The sequence below is a fragment of the Eublepharis macularius genome, chromosome 4 (genome assembly GCF_028583425.1).
Source record: "Eublepharis macularius isolate TG4126 chromosome 4, MPM_Emac_v1.0, whole genome shotgun sequence".
In the NCBI taxonomy this organism is placed as follows: Eukaryota; Metazoa; Chordata; class Lepidosauria; order Squamata; family Eublepharidae; genus Eublepharis; species Eublepharis macularius.
In genome coordinates this window covers 102456269-102473335 of record NC_072793.1, presented here as the reverse complement: position 1 = coordinate 102473335, position 17067 = coordinate 102456269, and the positions used below count along the sequence as shown (strand labels likewise).

The 17067-nt window shown below is 42.4% G+C and overlaps 1 protein-coding gene across 1 annotated transcript in view; it reads left to right on the top strand.

Moving 5' to 3' along the window:
- Positions 1 to 11352, top strand: part of LOC129328330 (hyaluronidase-4-like) — a 39271-nt gene extending 27919 nt beyond the window's left edge. Inside the window, exons 2-4 of the mRNA XM_054977327.1 lie at positions 5297 to 6302; positions 8449 to 8538; positions 10385 to 11352. Coding sequence (XP_054833302.1) covers positions 5297 to 6302; positions 8449 to 8538; positions 10385 to 10777 — 1489 coding nt within the window. The 3' untranslated portion in view covers positions 10778 to 11352. The remainder of the gene's footprint in view (positions 1 to 5296; positions 6303 to 8448; positions 8539 to 10384) is intronic.
- Positions 11353 to 17067: the final 5715 nt, after the last annotated feature.

Sequence of the window (17067 nt, the reverse complement as noted above, 5' to 3'; positions counted from 1 at the left end):
GCTTTCCTGCAGCAGCTTCCCTGCGGGAGCGGGCCAGGGGGCACCCAGTCCATCTCGCAGAGAACTCTCCCTGCTTGTGTGACATTTCTAGTGGCCCGGTTCATGGCTCCAGGAAAGTTCGTGCCCAGCATGAAGCGAGAGAGTCCGTAATCCAGGGGGGCAGAGGGCAGGCAGGGGTGGCAGAGTCCATAAACCATGACGGCAGGAAACAGGCACAAGTGGCAGGGTCTCTGGTTCAGGGGATAGGCAGTGGTAGCAGAGTTCATGGTCCAGAAAGGGGGAGGCTGGCACAGATGGCAGAATCCCTGATTGCTGGTAACAGAGTCCATAGTTCTTAAAGGGGGTAGCTGGCACCACTAGATGACTCTTGGGGTCCTTTCCAGCTCTAAGTTTTGGGACCAACATACCTGATGTGCCTGACCGTTGCGGTCATGGTTGGAGGCACTGGTTTGGCTGTCCCTGCCTTCTGAGACTGGGCTTTCTCAGTACTGACACCAAGACTCCGGAACTCTCTTCCTAGGGAGATTGGCCTGTCCCCTGCTGTTGCTGTTTTCTGTCAGTGGGTGAAAACCGTTTTGTTTTGTTTGGCTTTTCCTTGATTCCTCTTCTGTCCACAATGTTTTAACTGTTTTTATCTTTTGTATTCATTTTAAGTTCTAATTTTAAATTGTTTTAATGATGAGTTCATGTGCCATTTTTAATGGTTTTTAAGACAAGATTTAATTTGTAAGTTTTAATTTTTAGCCGCCATGGCAGCTCTATGAAGGCTGAAAGGCAGTGTAAAAATCTTGTAAATAAATATATAAATGTTGTGATCCACACCTTTGAAAAACGTGGCACTGACTGCCACCTGTTTATTAGTCAAGACTAGTACAAATGATTACAGACACTAACATTCTGAAATGCATTGTGTTTGGAGCCTTCAAGGACATGCCCTGACTTTATTTATTTAGATTTGCAACTCACACAATCTCCGAGATTTGAGGGGGGGGACAGATAAAGAAAGGAAAACAATAAAATATGACACATTATAATTGAAATTTCCTATTTTTTGCCAATTTAACTGAGTTCAAACCCCAGCCAAAAGAAGGAGAAGTTGTATATGCTTCAGAAAGGTATTAGTTTGTCTCAGACTCCAGGCCTATTATCCTAGAGAAGTTCTCCTTTTGGGTACCACACATCCCATTTAAAAACAAAACCAGCATCTATGCCCCATATATATAATTTGCCATGTAATGGGCCCAAGGTGGTTTCACTTGGCTAATTATTTTTACCGTCCATCATTTTCCCATGATGTTGTTGGGTGGCCTTCCAACAAACTATTAGAATTTGTGAGTCGGTCTATATAAGGTTAAGAGCAGGAAATCGTCCCTTCAGTTCTCAGCTAAGCCATGAACTCACTGGGTGGTCTTACACTAAGGCTGACAGAAAGGCTCCCCTCTTTGCAAATGGGGTGTGTTTGTGTGTGTGTGTGTGAGAGAGAGATAATGCTGGCTTACTGGGCATTGTAAGGATTACTGAGTGAGGAGCTTTGAGTGCTACTTAGGGAAAGGTACTATAATTAAATATGAACTATTATGATTAAGTAAAGCCTTATGTAAATCACACATACTCACTGACTGGCAGTGTCTCCCATTTACATGTAAAGAAAGTGGCAGATTGAGGGGTGGTGGTCTAGTTTTAAAGAAAACCAGAGCATGTGAGTCAGAGGGGCTAAATCATGCCCCAATCTGCATCGTTTCAGCTTTTCCCCCAGCCTGGCTGACTTCTGGTAGCAGAGCTGAGTGGGAGGAAAAAGCTAAAAGAAATGGAGTGTAGTGAGTTACAGAGGAGTTGACTCCCCTTGCTCATTCACTTCATTTTTTCAAAAATACCCCAAAAACCCTAAAGAGTCCCTTGCTTGTGAATCCCAGGAAAGAGGAAGAAAGCTCAATCCTCAAGTCAAGCCCATGCAAGTAAGAATTTTAACTGCCTAGATGGGAACATTTTCTTTTATCTGTCTGATATTTGGGAGGGAGGCTGCTTCGGTGAGAAGAGGTACGTTCCCTGTGAATTTTATCCCAGCTGGGTGGGGTTGGAGTTACAACTATTGAAGTTGATGATTTCCACTGAAACCAGTGGAGACAATGATCAGATTAATTTCCTAACATGGCTTGTTTTGATTTTGATATTAAATAATCTAGCTCAGATTTTTAAAACAACCGACTCAATCCAGTACTGACTCCTCCTTTTTTTGCATATCCCATAATAGTAAATCTATAGATTTTCTTACTGATTGAGGTGTTTTCTGAGAGTTGAACATCAAGTGGGCATATCGATTTGACTCCTGTGTTGATGGATAGTTTGGGGAAAGGAATATAATTAAATATTAAGTGCTCCAAGTAGAGAAAGGGAAGCTAAAGTCTGCCTTTCGTGCAGTGAATATTTCTCCACACCTTCACCTTCCCTACAGTCTTCTGTCCCTTAAATTTTGGGAAGGAAATGTTAGCTCTATATCCAGAGTTGCCATTTTAATCTTCCCCCTAGATATAGTTAGTGCTTCTGAAGCTTAGGTTCAAATAAAAACAAGTTTCTCCTTTATAGCTCAGAGAGAATGATTCTACTCTTGGTTAAAAAAAAGAGCGCATCCTGTGTGACGCTGCCATTGAGCCTGCGATTTCTGTTGATATCATGGCAAGTCCAGAGGACCAGAGAAGTGCATTGTATGTGTACAGGTTTTATACAGAAACTCAAAAAAGTAGCAAATGGAAGCAGAGAAAAAGGAGCAAGATTCGAGTCCAGTAGCACTTTAAAGATCAATAAGATTTGCTAAAGTATACACTTTCTAGGGTCAAGCTCCCTCAATGAGATATTCTAAGGTATAAGCTTTCAAGAGTAAAAGATCCCTTCAGGACCAACAAGATTTTCTAGGGTATAAACTGTTCAAGAGTTAAGTTTCCTAAACTCTTACATTCTGAAAATGCCCACCTGAAACTGTCTTCAGAGAAAATGAAAGTTCATCACTAGCACACAGCTCTAAGGTTTTGCATTCATTTAAAAATGAACACACACACACAACGCCCCCCTCCAATAACCTATTTGTTTGATAATAGAATTGAATGGGGAAAACGGGTGCTAGGGCTGCTGCTTGCAGTCCTGTAGCCCAGTGCTGGCCTAACAGTTGATCTTCAGGCAGGCATCCTAAGAACTACAGTCCCCAGGGTGCACCAAGGCTCCATACTTCAGAGATGTTAGGGAAAGCATCCAAAGTGCCAGGGGATACAGGGATTCCATCACCATTCATTGGCCTGATAGACATAGTAGCACAGACCCAAGAAGCAGCACAGGAACAAAGCAGGTACATGGATGAGGAAAGATCCAGACGAGAGGGGGGAAATGGTATCAGTCACAAATGGGATGAGAATTAATGACATTTTTGAAAATAAAATTGCATTCTTCTGTATGGGACCTCAAAGAAGTCAATTTCCAATAACGGCTCTGGTGGAAAATTGATTTCTATTTTCCTGGCCAGCCTCTTAAAGAAGCAATATATGAGTGTGACCAGTAAATATTCTGTTTTGTGATTACATATTTAATAATATTCCCAACCTAGATATTGTCCTACCTGAGGCCTTTCAGATCAGAATTATAAATCTAACAGGGCAACCTTTGCTTCAAGTGAATTCCCATGGCTGTTCAGAAATGTTGTATATTCCATTGTTGTTTGGAAGGGGCCAGTGCTTTCCAGAAGCTGTTGTGTACCATTTGTTTTGACACATCTCGGATTATGTAGAGAAGACAGGAGGGAGAACAAGGAGACTTTCCCTTGCTGTGATGTCTTACCCAGATTTGTAGGAGAAAGCTGCGGAAAAGCAGAGACACCCTAAGCTAAATATTGTAGGTCAGAGATGTGCTGATTTCAGTATCTCTTGTTAGTAACCTATTTACTTCTTCCCTCCGCTAGTAATTACATTAAGCTGTGCTGCCAGTGGATGTAGCAATGGTCACCGCATAGATGGCTTTAAAAGGGAATTAGACAGCTTTATGGAGGATAGGTCCATCTGTGGCTACTAGCCGTGGTGATTAAAAGGAGCCTCCACATCCAGCTCGGTGGATCCATGAGTGGCTTGATGTATGGAAAGCTGTGCCCTACTCAGACATCCTTCTGAGCTCCTGGAGCTTTAGATTGTATGATAGGGCACCTTGCACAAACAGGCTTTCTACCTGATACAGCTGCTGGATGTATGCATGTTATTATCACGTGTGAGTGAATGGATTACATGCCTTGCATCTGTGTTTGGGAGCAGGGACTAGATAATAGCAAATTTAATCAAGATTTCCAGAAATCAAATCAAGTGATTGAGGCTGTTTCTAGTACATGATGCTAAATCGTGTTTTCTAAGTGCTCTGGGCATTAGTGCATAATGCATTTGACTAAAATGTTTCACCTCTGGGGACAAGCAAGTTTAATACAGGTCAGCAGTGACTGAAGGCTGTAATCATCAGATGTCTGTGTGGTGGCCTGCACAGAATGAGATTAATGTGACTGCTCAGTTCCCAGTGGAATCGGCCCCAATTATGCTGGGAGAGCATTTGGAGTGAAACCGTAGAAGAACTAAGAGCTGGACTCCCTGGTTTTCTGCAGTCTTTTGGTGCTATAGATGGCTGGGTCTCAGGACTGAACAGAGAGAAGTTCCCTTGATTAGCAAACACCAGTGTAACGATGCAGCAAAGTTAGGCAAGCTTTTTCCTGCTGTAAATAGCTTTGCAAGCAGATTCATGTCCCCCGAGCTGGATGGTCTCTGAAGAGCAGGCAGCTCTCTCTCCCTCATTCATGTCTACTGCAAATTGAATTGCTCAACAAATTAGCTAGGGGAAAACCTCCTGGAGAAGTGGCAATTAGCAAGCAGGCAGCCTCTTTTTTAGAAAGGATCTTAATGGAGAGAAGGGAGCCTTTTAAAAGCAGGCTGATTCATTGTCATACATTTGTTACCAGTCCTACTTAATCCTACCCAGCCTGCCCCTGACCTCAGCCCTGGAATGCAACAGTAACACTCAAAGGAGGTGGGGGTGGGATTTTAGTGTGTGTGTGTGTGTGTGTGTGTGTGTGTGTTTTGCTTTCTAAGGAACCTGAAGGTTTCAGATGCTCCACAGTGCTCTGAAGCAAAAGATGTCAGCTGAATCGTGTATGGCACTCTGAGTTTTCTTGGAGGAATGGCAAGATTAAAATGTGATTGATAGAATGTTGTTAAAATGAGTGGTATCTATTAATTGTATTTGTGTGACACCACTTGCCTCTTTTCTGTCCTTTCTGCAGTGCTGGACACAATGTGGTATCCTGCTCAACCAGGCCATCTGAGCAAACTTCAACATGCTTCAGGCTACACAAGTCTTTCTGTCGTCACACCTTGCTGCTGCTGTTTTGGCTGTGCCCTGATCTGCCTGCTGCCAGTCATCACTTGAAACCATCCCTGCCCCCAATTGTGAAAGACAGCCCTTTTCTAGTGGCTTGGAATGCACCAACAGCCCGATGTTCAGCCTCCTATGGGGTGCCTCTCAGCTTGGACTCCTATAACATCCTGGTGAATTCTCAGGAAGCCTTTGTGGGTGGGAACATCACCATCTTCTACTATGACCAGCTGGGCTTGTATCCCTATTACTTGAACTCAACTGTACCACCCACTGCTGTCAATGGTGGCTGCCCTCAGAATGCCAGCCTGACAGAGCACCTGGACAAGATGGGAGCGGACATTGCTGTGGCCATGCCTTCAGATGCTTTTGCAGGCCTCTCTGTGATTGACTGGGAGAACTGGAGACCTCTGTGGATACGAAACTGGGACAAGAAAAATATCTACCGGAACATGTCTCTCCAGCTTGTAAAGCAAAGGAACCCAGGCTTGTCTGAGGACAAGGTAGAAATGAAGGCCAGGTGGGAATTTGAGACAGCTGCAAAAGAATTAATGACTGAGACTCTCCGGTTAGCCCGGTCTCTGCGTCCCAATGGTTGGTGGGGCTACTACCTCTTTCCAGAGTGCTATAACTACCACTACTTGGATGACTTTGAGAGCTTCACTGGGCACTGCCCACCACTGGAGCTGCAGCGTAATGATGAGTTGATGTGGCTTTGGGAGCACAGCAAGGCTCTCTACCCTTCAATCTACATGGAGGAAGTGCTGAGAAGCTCCATGCAAGGGAAGAAGTTTGTATGGGCCAAAGTAGGGGAGGCCCTGAGAGTGGCTGAGCTGCCTTCCTGCCGGCATTCCCTTCCTGTCTTTGTATACGCCAGACCATTCTACACCTACACTCTGAAGGAGCTGACTCAGGTGATACTAGGGTTGTCAACCATGGCTTGGGACATTTCTGGGGATTTAGAGGCAGTGCCAAGGAAGGGTAGAGTGGGAGGGAGCTCAGTGGGGATGCAGTGCCATACAGTGAAGCCTCTGAAGCTGCTATTTCTTCCAGGGGAACTGATCTCTGCAGTCTGGAGATGAATTGTAATTTCAGGAGAACTCCAGGCTCCACCTTGAGGTTGGTGACCCTAGGTGATATGCTTACCCTGCTCCAATTTGTTCCCAGACTGTGTGTTGAGACAAGAAGACTTGCTCGATAATCAGGGTTTCATCTTCTGAGCTGAAGTTACACTAAACTGGTACAACAATGTGACCAAGCTGTGATCTGAAAGGTCTTTAGTTGAATTCTCACCTCTGCCACAAACTTACTGTGTGGCATTGGGCAAACTGCTCTCTGTCAGATTTCCATCTGCAGTTGGAGACAATAATACTGGCCTTCCCCTTACAGGTCTTGTAAGAATTGTGGCAAGACCAGTGTACATGAACTCTGAAAGAGACAGAGTCCAGTAGCACCTATAAGACTAACACAGCTTGTGGTAGGGTATGAGCTTTCATGAGCCACAGCTCACTGCTTCAAATACTGAAAGAGCTGTTACAGAAGTGGTCCCAGAAATGGTGCTGAATTGAAATGATGTAGTAGGAATTAAGGGGTGGTGGTAGTATTTTTGATTAGACAAATAATAAAATGTAATAAAACTATTGCCAAAGGAAGAACAGTACCATTTCTGTCCCGGCAGTAGAAGGACTTTGCTTCCAATACAATTCATTTTTTTCCCTTTCACTTCCTTCCATCGGCTTGTGATCAGCGCTATTCAGTGTATTCTGATAGATCCAATATATGCAGAGCATTTAATATCCACACTCACATTTCATACCACCTTGCTGGTAATGCTCACTGTAGTTTTCTTTCCTCTGAGTATGCGGACCATATGTCTGTCTGTGTGAACAGTTCTAAAATATTTGGGGCCTGATAGCAATTCTGTTCGGAATCTTGATTGTTCATGCTGGCAATTGTGGGAGAGACTTTATTGTTTAAAATGTGCATGCTGACTTCTGCATGACTTCCCATTTCATTTTAGGATTAAGTTTTTTTTCACTAGGTTGAAATTGATTAGCTGTATGTTTTGATGATAAAATTACCCCACTTACTCTCCATACATGCACACACAAGCCAGTCTTCCTTTGCCCCCAGCAATGTACTCAGCAATGAATGGAACTGACATTCTCATGTAAAAAGCAAAGCCAAAAAAATTACAGGCTCATTTAGGTTTTAGTGTACCTCACAGTCTACTGTTAAATTTTGGAAGATCTTAAATTTCAGTGGATGAAAGAATGAGTTCACACATTCACTCGTAATGAGAGAATGTGTGGAAGCATGCTCTCTGCTGCACATTTAGTGGCCCAAAGAAGGGATCAAGACACAGACCTTTATTCCATGGGGAAAAGTGAGGGCTGGCGTTGATCCCCAAATGCTGCTTCTTAAAGGTGAGCCAGAGAGAATGTGAAATCAAGAGGGAAGGCAAAACAGGAGAGTTATTCCTTCCCTCTTTCTCGCTGGTACTCTCTCCATGGCTGGAATGATCAGGAAGTGGCTTTGCAGCATTTGGCACTTATCCCCAGGTGCCACCCACTTTTATTTACTGTATCAGACAGACAGAATTGGTGTACTTATAACTGCATGCTCTTTCCTCTGCCCCACCCCAGCTTGGCTTTGACAAACCAGGGCTTGGGGCTCTATTTCAATACTCATGATGAACACCCACACTTACCCCTCACTGCCCACCTGCTCTGGTGACTCCTGGAAAACATGCAGGAGAAAACTGCCTCTGTGAAAGAGCAAATGTGAAACAATTTTTGAGTTCCATGGCTGGAGCGGGGAGAGGAGAGATCATGGTAAATGTCCTAAAGCCTCAGAAATCAAAAGACCAAGACAACGAACTGCAAAATCATTTTTTTATTTTCAATGAATACCATGATTCATAATGTCTCCTATTTTTTTAATGTGTCTAATTTAACTTCCTTTGTGTATCTGGAAAACAAAGTATAAAGTGCAAGGTGTCGAAAAGCGATGGCTTGGATATCAAGTTCCTGTGACTTTATGTGATGCTTTCTGTTCTAGATGGATTTGGTGTATACAATCGGTCAGGCTGCTGCCATGGGGGCTCATGGCATTGTACTCTGGGGAGATGCAGACTATTCTCGCAACCGGGTAATTTCACAGTAGTTCTCAAGACTGCTTTTCTAAGTCTTTCCGTTTTCCTCATCTGTCTTGCTTACTGCTCAGCATCAGGTTAACTGGCAGAGGAAAATTAGAATTGTAACTGTATGTATTTACTTTACTTGCTGGAAAAGCCTCATAGGAACAAGAAGCAGCAGGAGAGGGGCTGCCCTTTACAGTGCTGCTGTGCAGGGGAAAAAATTGTGTACAGTGTCCTCTCATTTGTGAAATGTTGGAATGGAGGTCTTGATACCCTTTAAAGTTGAGTGACCATTTCTTTTACATTACTGTTTTATATACTTAAAACATTTCTATCTTACCTTTGTGCCGCACATGGACTCAAGCAGGTTTTACAAAAATTAAGCAGTAATAAATATTCATGTGGCTCATATAAATCAGCCATATCAACATCATCACCATAGTGTGGTACCCACAATTAAAACTATCAATAAACAGCCCTCCTGGACAATTCTGTCTTTCATAAGTTCTTAACATTTAACGATATGGATATCTGCCTGAAACACTTAGGAATGCTGTTCTATAGCATGGGGGCATCACCAGAGGATACATAAAACAGATTTTGATTAGAGGAGTTGAGGTGTTGCACAGGAACCTATGGGGACAGATGGGCCTATAGAATAGAGGGAAAACATGCCTCGGTGGGGATTCAAAAACAAAGCCAGTCTTTTACTCAGGGCATGTCCCACCAGTTGAATGAATGAGACCTTTGTCTGGATCATTCAAACTGCAAGTGGGGCTCCTATGCCTCACATACTTTTTCCATACTAATAATTCATTATATGTAGAAAACTATCTGAGTACAGAATAGGCTTGGCATGGATTTATCACTTTTATGAGAATTAGGCCTTTTTCATACGGATCTACCTGCAGTCATTGTATGAAGAATGGAATTGAGTGCATCAGTGTTGAAGAAGCAGAGGGACAGAGAGGAAGGGGGTGGGAAGAAAAGCGGCTTAGATCACAAGAAAGGTCTAGGAAGCCAACACAGGTTCCAGCATGAAGAGGAGATAATCTATACTGAAGCAAGTGCAGAAGACAGCATGTAAGCACACAGACAGCCCATTTTCTGGGTAAGAGACTTGGCCTGCCTTGCGCCCCATAGCTGGCAAACATAGGTGCCAAGAGGTGCAGGTGCTTTCTAGAATGCACTGAGTTGTGCTTATTTTACATGGAGCAGCCTTGGTCTCTAGGACTTCTTAAGAGAGAAAATGTTTTGAAGTTGATCAGAACCAAAGGGATGCAGAAGATCAGTCACATTCTATCAGCAAACCCCTAGCCCTAGCCAATAGTGGGCTACCTACTGCAGGCTAGTTGTTCAGGTACGGGCAAAGAATATTGGACTAAGTGGCCCATGTTCTGAAGATAAAGCATTTTTCAGTCACGGGCTTCACTATATGATGCTTGGGAGGGGGGGTGCATTTCAAAGACGGGATGTGGACCTGAGGTGCTGAGATGTTGGATGTAATATGAACCGCCTTTTATGTTTAATGCTGTACATACATGATTGCTACCAATGGTTTAAATTGTTTTTATGTACTTACGCTATTAATCCGCTCTGAGCCCACTTGCGGGGAGAGTGGACTATAAATTAAATAAATAAATAAATGACCATTTTCCAAGGACTTCAGTAGGATCCTAGGATCAATTTAGACATTTTTAAAATGCTATTCAGATATGAGCAACTAATTGTCTCACTCTCTAGGAGTTGGTGTTAGCTCAGGCAAGATTATATATTTTAACACATTTAGCCTAGCATTATAGATTTTCTCTGGCATTTGTAACTCTCTGCTAATTACTTAATTGTTCTTTCTCACAGACCAATTGCTTGAAGATTCAAGATTACCTGATGAATACCTTAGGCCCTTACATTGTCAATGTGACCATGGCAACCAAACTTTGCAGCCAGTTTATCTGCAATAACCACGGCCGCTGCATTCGCAAAAAGATGGACTCTGATACTTACCTGCACCTCAGTCCCCGGTCCTTCCAAATCCAAGCAAACACAGATGGCAGTCGTACCCAGGTGTCAGTTATGGGGGCCTTAAGCCATCAGCAGAAGGATAAGATGAGCCAGGAGTTCACATGCCATTGCTACCAAGGCTGGAAGGGTGAAAACTGCCATTCTCGGGGGAAGGGCATGAGCCTGTGGACATGGGACTGGAGCATTGGTGGGGTGGTTCTAGGGACATTATTGGTATGGCGTTTGTGAGCCGTTTGGACCAGTTGTTTATAAATGTGAATTTTGTGAAGCCAGTAGTGTGAAGTGAGTCCCGCTTCCCTTTACTAGGTGGAGAGAGGGGATGTTGTTTGGTGGCAGAAGTATTGCTAAGTGTTCCAGCTGTGTGACTTCCACAAATTTCCCAGGATATCTTCTCCTTGTGGTGTCTCTCTGGAAAGTGAGGTCATCTGGATTTTCCCAGTTTCATCCATAACCTATGCAGGATTCCATTCTCCCAATACATAAAGGATTTTCATTTAGTTTTATAAGTATCTTCACCAGCATAGAAGCAGCTTTAAAAATTCAACATGGTGCACATTCTCCTAAACTGTGACAAGAACAATAGTTTTCTAATACTCTGTTTTTAAAGAAAAAATGTAAATTTTATCCAGTTAAGGTGTGATATTTATAATTTCGAAATTGATGCATTCATCTTTTACGATGTATTTAAGATTATTTATACACAGAACAAATCTTACCTACTTGAACCATCTAGCTGTCCTTCAACTGTGATGTTTTAAGTGTGTGTGTGTGTGTGTGTGTGTGTGAATTACTTCACTATGAAAGGGGGAAATAGTTTAATTTTTAAATTAAATATTTTTTCATATGACTTGTACTGCTTTAGCGCTTGTTTCTTCTAAATTGCCACATAATGGTTTCCTTTTATCAACCTTGCAATTAATTTGTTTATTATAGTACTGCTTGCACCTCTCCCTCTTTTCTATATTCAAGACACTTCATAGCAAATAAGAAGAGAGGAAGGATATATATTCAGAACACAACTAATCAAAATCTAAGCTAAGTACAATCTGTTTGTTATCTTTGCAAGGGAAACTGCTCTAAATAAAATTGCCCCCAATGTTCACATATAAAGCAAAGTAGGCTGGATCTGGTTAAATGGACGGTGGTGTCTTGATGTATGTAGTCTGCTTTTCCATAGGTAGTGAGAGGAGAGTGTGGCTCCACAAATATGTCCCTGATAAGGAACTTGATCAACTAATGATTACTAAGCCTACATTTACACTGCACAGTAGTCTTATTCACAAATTATAGAATGTATGTACAATCCATGTACAGTAGGATTTGAGTCCAGTGGCACCTTAGTGACCAACGAGTCTTTTCAGGGTATAAGCTTTCGGAAGTCAACGCTTTCTTCTTCACAAAGAAGGAATTCTGATTATCAAAAGCTTTTAGTTTAAATCTCTAAGATGTCACTGCACTCAAATCCTGCTGTTCTACTGCAGACCAACATGGTTACCTACCAGAAACTAAATCATGTACGATGTACGTTCAGTTCTTTATATGTGCAGTGAATGCTCACATTACATTCAAGGCATGTGCACGTTGGTTCTTTCTTGCAAACAAGTGTACGTGCTTGCATGCAGGTTGTACTTGCATTCGCTGTAGCATGTGAACAGGGCCAGTATTGTCCCTTGTTGGCATTTCTGCATACAGCATTTTCCCTAGTCACATTACATTTTTACTGGCTCAGGAGGTGGTGAGAAGAATAGAGCAGAATACTTAATTTTTTTTTGCCCAAACCTGCTCCCACTCAATCCCTCTTTCGGTATGAGAAGTCCATGTTATCTGGCTTCAGCTTTCTCACAGGAAAGAAACACACAGGTGCATGATAAAGAAAAATTGGATTTCTCTCCTTGTCTAAACTGGCTGGGAAAGGGGGAATATACCTGATTGTACCTAAGTGCACCTCTCAATACAGAAAATAGGTTTGGGAATATATAGTTGTATGTAGACAAAAAACAATAAAGCCTTTGCCGTCTCATCCCTTCCACAATGTATTAGGTATTTTCATTTTCTCACTGGATAACCAGCAATAGGTTGTGAGGCAGAGGCTGGAAGAAAATGGTTGCAGTACATTAGGTGGGACAACTAGGATCAGCCCTGCAATGTGCTATGTGCTACAGTTTTGACATTGCTCAGGAATGTATTGGCAGAACTCAAAGGGGGAAAGTATCTATGAAGGACAGCAGGACTGCTTCTTCCAGACTGAAGAGCGCTTGTCACATTCCCCTACAAAACACACACACCTACTGTATGGTACACACTTGTTTGCACAAATGGATTAATTTATATATGAGAAGAGTAATGCTTAAATTGAGCCCTCATAATGATGCATGTCATTTCATTAGTGTCAATTCACATGACCAAATGGATGTGAGAATGTGGGTTGAACATACCAGGCTGAAGCCCCTGCAAAGAGACTGTGAGGGAGCTTCACCGTGAACACAACTTCTCACTGAAGCTTTATTTCATTTGCCATTTCCTGGCAGTGCTACAATGAGGTGGTAAATTGAAATTAAAGAGTAGCCCTGTGGGATCAGACCAAAGACTGGTCTAGTCCAGCATTCTGTTTTACACAGTGGCTATCCAGAGGCCCCTGCAAGGCCTACACCAAGGCCAAAGCCTGCTTCTTTCGTTGACCTTGGCAACTGATACTTATTAATTTACTTAGAACATTTTAATGCTTGCCTGAGGGGGCTTACAAAAAAAATATGAATTAAAGTCCAGCATTAAAAAGCCCCAGTCCAGCATAAAAAACAGAAAGCGCACGCGCACACACTTTAAAAGAGTTTCCAGGCTAAAATAGTGGTTTCAAAAAATCAACCACTTAATTAAAAGCCCATGTGAACAGAACTATTATCAGGCTTAAAAAAAATGTAGGTGCCAGGTAAGCTTCAAGGGGCATTCCACTAGAAAAGTGCCAAAACTGAATAGCCCTTGCCTCTGGATGCCACTTGCCTCACATCTGAAGGTGGAAGCACGGAGAGCTGGGCTTGTGAGGCAGATCTTAACTGGTGAGCTGGACAAAATGAGGTGTTCCTTCAAGATATTCACCCTGCTCTCTTTATTTACTTATTTGAAACATTAATAAGCCCGTCTTCTTCCAGCTAATTAGGACCCAAGATGGTAACATTAATAAAAACAGTATAACATTAAATTATTAAAAACAATAAAATTAGATTAAGAACAGCTATCAGGGAAAAAAACCCCAATGCACTCATAGGATAATTACCTGGACGAACCAAAGCACTATCTGAGAAATTCTCTCTCTCAGGCCCTCTAAAATCCTAAGAGGGTTGCAGACCTTTTATTTCCATCTAGAAAGCTATTCCAAGACAGTGAAGCAGCCACCAAAAACCCCCTGTGAGTAGGCAGCAGCAGAAATACCCTTGCAGGTGTCGTAACAACTAAAAGACATAGCTGAGTGAAGTTGCTATATTGGTTCATACCAGAAGAGATGCTCCTTCAGGTATATGGGTCCCAGGTCACCAAGGTCTTTGAAGGAGAGCACCTTGGACTCTGAACCTAATAGGTAACTTACAAGGACTGCAAGTAGATGTGATACAAGCAAAGAACCCATAAAGACTTGGGGGAGGGGGGGTCACTTCATTTCCCCTGAATGCCCTTCCCCATGCTATGTCCTCTTTCTTTCCTTCTGTCAGCCCTTATATCCTCTCCCCTTTCCCGCATTCTTCTCTCCTTTCTACTGACCACACTAACTTTCTTTTATTTGTCCCCCTCCAGACTTCAGCTTTATTTATGATTTACTTACTTCACTTGCACCCCAACTTTCTGCCACAGGGCTCACATAATTCTCCTCCTCTATTTTATCCTCACAACAATCCTGTTAGGTAGCTTAAGCTGAAAGAGAGTGAGTGCCCCAAGGTCACTCAGCAAGCTTCAGTGGCAGAATGGGGATTTGAACCTGGGTCTTCCAGATCCAGGTCTGACACTGCAAGCACTATACCATACTGGGTCTCAGCTTTCCTACCTTCTCCCTCCAGCAGACTCTTCATGGGAAAAGTCTGGCCAAGTTACAAAAATTGCCAAGTTACAAAAATTGTGCAGTAGCAAGTTGCTCATGTGAGTTGTGTGGTTGTGCAATTTGTGTGACGGCTGCTGCTGGGCTCAGGTTAGTTCTAATGGTGGCTACAATGATGCCGTATATGTGGCTGAGTTGTGCAAATTGCATGGTAGCAAGTTGCCTGGTGGTTGCTTCTGGGACTAGTCCCAATGAGTCCTCCCCTCCAGTACAGGAGGTAGGGGAGCAGTGGCTGACTGGGAGACCAAAATAGCCCTGAAAAGGGCTCTTCCCTGCTTCTTACTGACAGAAAGCAAGGTTTGAAGGCTGGCAATATCATTGTGGTTACTTAGCAACAACCACAATGGAATTGAGAACTTCTTTCTTAAAGGCATCAGCACTGCTTCTATTGTTTATTCCCCTATATATTTTTCTAATATTTCAGATTTTTCTGTGAGCCTGGAGCATTTAAAGATCTATCTTCTTTGCTTGTGGTTCCAGTCTCTGGATTTATGTATCCACACATGGGACTATGTTGAGAATTATATTGTTGGCTCATGCAGTATGTCCTATAATAGAAAGACTGCTGCATTTTGCACTGATTAATGCTTCCGAATTGTCTTCCAGGGCAACCTTACACTGAGCATGTTACTGAGGTTACTGTTGTATGGATCAGCACGGCCAGACTGGCACTCTTTAGGTAGCAGCAAAGCTCATGGGCCAAGCAAAGTTGGTAAGATGCACTGTTGGCCACTGTAGATAGCTATTTCTCAAATACAGCTGGATCCCGCAGAACTCTTAAGCTCTTTACATAATGATGCACCTTTGGGTTCTGCAAAACTGCTAGTGTTCCCACCTCCACATGCCAGGATACAACACCAAGGTTTTAGATTTAAAAAAAAATCTCCAGAGGATTCTATGCTTTTGATGAAATTGGCTGTGGTCTATTAAAAAAATCATGCCTTGAACTCATCAGCCAGGGCACCTTGCTATCTTGTCAGTAATGAACTGTGCCCCTTTTCGAGGTTTTTATACTGGTATGTGTCTGATCTTTCTTTCTTTCTTGCACTACTGTTCATTAAACCATTGTCTTGAACAGAAAACACAAGTAGGGTATGTGACTGATCTTTGCTGAAAGCAGAGTGTGCTTCAGAATGGAACAGTGAGCGAGAGTCCAAATTCGATTCCTTTCATAGACATGGCAGCTCTGGATTGCTATTAAAGTAGCACTTGAAAAGGATGTTGATTTTGGGTTGAAACACAGGTTTATCTCAGAGTAAGTTCTTGCTCTTCCAGTTTACAAACTATATGAGTTCATTCACCAAACAAGGAAACTCAACTTCAAGATTTCTTAATAGAAGAAAAATGGTCCAAAAGAACCAGGTTTCAGCTCACTTTACTTGTCACTAGAATATATTTCCTTAGCTCTCTCTTGCAAAAATCCCCCAAACCCTTCACTCAAATAACTGTAAGCTGTTAGTCATTGTCCTCAACCTTAAGCAAATATGACAGTTTGCTAACTTACTCATCTATGCAGTGAATCACAGAAGTATTTTTGAGAGACTGCCCAGTAGCTACAGAGCGGGTAGGGCTTAAATTCTTTGTGTTGCAATTTCCATTGTGCCCAAGCCTGCTGCAAATGCAGAAATCTACATTGCCAATATTTCTGTAGCGTCAAAATTAGCTGAGGTTCTGACAAGATCTCTCTTCATTGCTCACCCAAACACCTACAATACAAAAGATCTAGGTTTGCCTTTAAAAGGCAACATGAGGATTTGCACAATCCAGGACCTTGCCTTTATCATTTAACAGAACAATTTCACAATTTTCTGTGTCCATAAAGGAAAACAAAGGGTTACACTTCCACACTTGTATATGAAATTGTTTTTGAGTCACCAGCTGATGGGGAATGAGCAGAGTCAGGCACATACTGCACCACTACCACAAATAAATGAGGCAATCCTCACCTTTGGTTTCCAATGTACACAGAATGCCAGGGCACCTCTTCTCACACTAGTTGTACCAAAGCCAGGTCATTTCCCCCAGAGAAATGACAGCTCCAAATAGTCGCTTCTCAAATTTAAGAACCTTCCTACAAAAGACTAGTAAAGTAGCACGGCTTGTGGATGTTTCACTTCTGTAAGACCACTTGCCCCAGCAAAGGGAACTCGAAACAGGGACTAATTATTTTAAAAATACATTGCAGAAGAGCTATTGGCTAGCACAGAGGTTTAAGCTCTACCATTGTTGGTTTCATACAAGTTACATCGCTACTTGTATTGATCCTGCTAGGAGTTTTTGAGTAGGAATAATTACATATTTTAGGGTTAAGTGGGATTCTTTTAATTCCTCTTTGCTGAATTTCTCCCTAAAATACCGCATTCCATTTCTATTCCTCTTCTTAGGAATTTGAATCAGTTTCAAATCAATTCCTCTTTCATGAACAGGAAGGTTCAAT